This window comes from Vollenhovia emeryi, unplaced genomic scaffold, assembly GCF_000949405.1.
Source record: "Vollenhovia emeryi isolate VEMERY1.0 unplaced genomic scaffold, V.emery_V1.0 DF942402.1, whole genome shotgun sequence".
Taxonomy (NCBI): Eukaryota; Metazoa; Arthropoda; class Insecta; order Hymenoptera; family Formicidae; genus Vollenhovia; species Vollenhovia emeryi.
The window spans coordinates 296-3834 of NW_011963964.1; the positions used below are offsets into that span (position 1 = coordinate 296).

General features: G+C 37.9%; 1 protein-coding gene across 1 annotated transcript; it reads left to right on the plus strand.

The window, feature by feature from the left end:
• Nucleotides 1-205: 205 nt before the first annotated feature.
• On the plus strand, nucleotides 206-3037 carry LOC105568966 (uncharacterized protein K02A2.6-like). Its single transcript, XM_012025055.1, has one exon. It carries the CDS (start codon nucleotides 206-208, stop codon nucleotides 3035-3037), a length of 2832 nt encoding a protein of 943 aa, XP_011880445.1.
• The last annotated feature ends 502 nt before the right edge of the window (nucleotides 3038-3539 follow it).

Consider the following 3539-nt stretch of genomic DNA (forward strand, 5'->3'; position numbering starts at 1 on the left):
CGCAACTCACGTCTTGTATTACACTTATTAAATATACATATTATACGAAGTTACCAGTGAAAGATGTAACAGTTGGCGACGAGGATAAAAATTCCAAAAACCGGAGAAGTAAACTGGAAGAGCACGTGTTGTGCGTGAGGTAACGGGAAATTAGAGAGCACGTGGCACGGAACTTTCGAGAAGGGCGGCTCAGCTCAAGACGAAAATGCCGTTAGCAGACGAAGACAATACGAACCGGGTTGCAGGAAATTTGAACTCCGGACAGCTTACTGGCCAATTAACGAGACAAATTGGAAGTGGAAATACAATTAATGTAGATTTCTTCGATATTAAGCAACAAACGTTTCGAAGATGGTTGCAACGTTTAGAAGGAGCTTTCCGTGTTTTTAAAATTCAAGAAGGGCAAGAGAAGGTGGCTTATTTATTACATTTTCTCGGCGTAGAGGCTTTCGGAATTCTTTGCGATCGATTGGATCCACAAGACCCATACCTTTTGCCTTATGATGCCCTACTTAATAAATTAAAAGAATATTACGCTCCGGAGCCGTTGGAAATAGCGAAAATTTTTGTTTTTCGGAAGCGATTACAATTACCGGAGGAAAGTGCTCAAGAGTATATGGCTGCATTGCAAAAGCTGTCTTTATATTGCAAGTTCGGCGAATATTTGAAGACGGAGCTCAGGAATCAATTTGTTTTTGGACTAAGGAATCAACGTATCCAAGGTCGACTTTTGGAGACAGCAAACCTGACGATGGAATCAGCATTGAAGACGGCTAGCAGGATGGAGTTAGCGGAAAAAGGCGTAAACGAATTAAAGTCAGAAGCGGCAGCAGCAGTGGATTTCGTCGGATCAAATAGTAAAGCGTTGAAGAAGAAAACAGACAATGAGACCAAAGTGAAGGGCCATTCGAAGAACTATAAACCTGGAAGAAGGACAAATTCGTTTAATGGGACTAATAAGTCCAAAACACAGGCGTCGAAAAATTCAAAGTATAATAATGTTTCTTGTTTTAGGTGTGGACAGAATCATCTGGCACCGGATTGCACTCTTCCTCGACACGTGAAGTGTCATGAATGTGGTGGTTTTGGCCATTTGCAGAAAGTCTGCAAGAAGAAATGCAAAGCTCAGTTATTGGAAGAGGTTTATCGATTGGATGAAATGGAACATTCGTATTTCCGGGATAAGTTCATGGTCTCTCTCTTTCTGGAAAATCGGCGAGTAACCTTCGAGGTAGATTGCGGAGCTGCGGTCACTCTGGTGAGTGAAAAATGGCTTAGGAAGATATTTCCGCGATTGGCCATACAAAAGACAGAGCTAAGGTTGCGATCGTACTGTAAACAAAATTTTGCGCCGTTAGGTTTTGTAAAAGTTAAAGTACGCGACATTGATTGTATACGCGAGTTGAATATGTATGTAGTCTGTTATGATAGAAGTTCTTTATTGGGTCGTGAGTGGATAAACCAGTTAGGAATATTAGGAAAAGTAAAGTCGAGTTTGAGAGAAATTGGAAACATAAAATCGCTGGAAGTAGAAGGTCAAGATAAATTAGAATTATTATTTAAGAAATATCCTGATGTACTGAGTGAGGAGTTTCCATCCATGAGTAAAATCGAAGCACGGTTAAAATTAAAAGAAAACGCGAAACCGGTATTCTTAAAAAATCGGGTAGTCCCATTTAAATTAAAAGAAAAAGTTGAAGCAGAATTAGAAAATATGGTTCAAGCGGGAATCTTAGAGAAGGTAGAGTCTTCAAGATGGGCTACGCCAATAGTACCGGTATTAAAAAAGAACGGACAAATTAGAATTTGTGGCGATTTCAGCGTCACAGTTAATCCGTTGTTAGTGGTGGATGAACACCCCTTACCCACGATCGATGAACTTTTTGCGTCAATGACAGGAGGAAAAATATTCTCTAAAATTGATTTAAAGCAGGCGTATCTGCAATTGCCGGTAACAGAACAAGATAGAGAAATTTTAACCTTAAATACGCATAAAGGACTGTATAGAAGTAACCGTTTAATGTACGGGATAGCTTCGACACCAGCGATATGGCAACGAACGATAGAAAATATTTTAAATGGAATTCCAGGAGTAGCGGTATTCCTGGACGATATAAGAATTACGGGAAAAAATTTAGAGGAACATGTAAAACGTTTAGAATTAGTTGTTGAACAATTATCAAAACACAATGTACGCATTAATAAGGAAAAATGTGAATTTTTAAAAGATAGTATTAGTTATTGTGGATATGTAATAGGTAAAAGTGGAATTTCAAAAGAGAAACAGAAAATTGAAGCAGTAAGAAAAATGCCTAGGCCTAATAATATTACGGAAGTAAGAGCATTTATCGGATTGATAAATTATTACGGTCGATTCATTGAACATTTAAGTGATCTCTTACGTCCTTTGAATAATTTGCTTAAAAAGAATATTTCATTTAGATGGACAAAAGACTGTGAATCAGCTTTCGAAAGAGCTAAAGCGGAATTTGAGAAAAATAAAATATTAGTTCCTTTCGATCCGCAGTTGCCAATCGTGTTAGCTACCGACGCTAGCTCGTACGGAGTGGGCGCGGTTCTGTCACACGTATACCCAGACGGAAGCGAGAGAATCATTCAATGTGCTTCAAACTCGCTTACCGATACACAAAAAAAATACGCGCAAATAGATAAGGAAGCGTATGCGATCATATTTGCCATAAAGAAATTTCACCAGTTTTTATATGGAAATCATTTTACTTTAGTAACGGATCATAAACCACTAGCGCAGATTCTTAATCCCAAGAAAGGTTTGCCAGCATATAGTGCAATGCGAATGCAGCACTATGCTGTATTTTTACAAGCTTTCAATTTTACTATTAAATATAAGAAATCAACCGAGCACGGTAACGCAGACGGGTTTTCGCGATTACCAGTGGCAGAAAAGCGTAAAGGGGAATATGATCCGATAGATATATTCCAAATGGAAAACTTAGAAACGCTACCAGTTACAGCAAAAGAAATTTGTAATAAATTAGGAAAGATGAAGCACTATTAAAAATAGCGAAAGCACTAGAACAAGGGGAAAGTCTTGTACCTTTAGGCTATCAAGATAATGAATTTTCGTTGCAAAACGGTATAATTTTTAGAAGAGATAGAGTGGCAATTCCTAAATCTTTAAGAAAACGTATTTTAGAGGAATTACACGAGGGACATTTTGGTTGTGTAAAAATGAAAAATCTAAGTAGAAATTTCTGTTGGTGGCTAGGAATGGACAAAGAAATTGAAATGTTAGTTAAAAATTGTAAAGCGTGTAACACTTTTAGTAATAACCCTGGAACCGCTAAAGTTAAACATCGTTGGGAACCGGCGACAGAACCATTTCAACGAGTACACATAGATTTTGCGGGACCATTTATGGGATATAATTTTTTAGTTATGGTCGATGCATATACACGGTGGCCCGAAGTGCACATTATGAAAAATATAACCTCGAAGAAAACAATAGAAAAATGTAGAGACATTTTTACAACATTTGGATTACCACAGGTATTCCCAGA

What these genes read in the sequence shown, in the direction of transcription:
- LOC105568966 (XM_012025055.1), top strand. Translation starts at nt 206, where the DNA reads ATGCCGTTAGCAGACGAAGACAATACGAACCGGGTTGCAGGAAATTTG.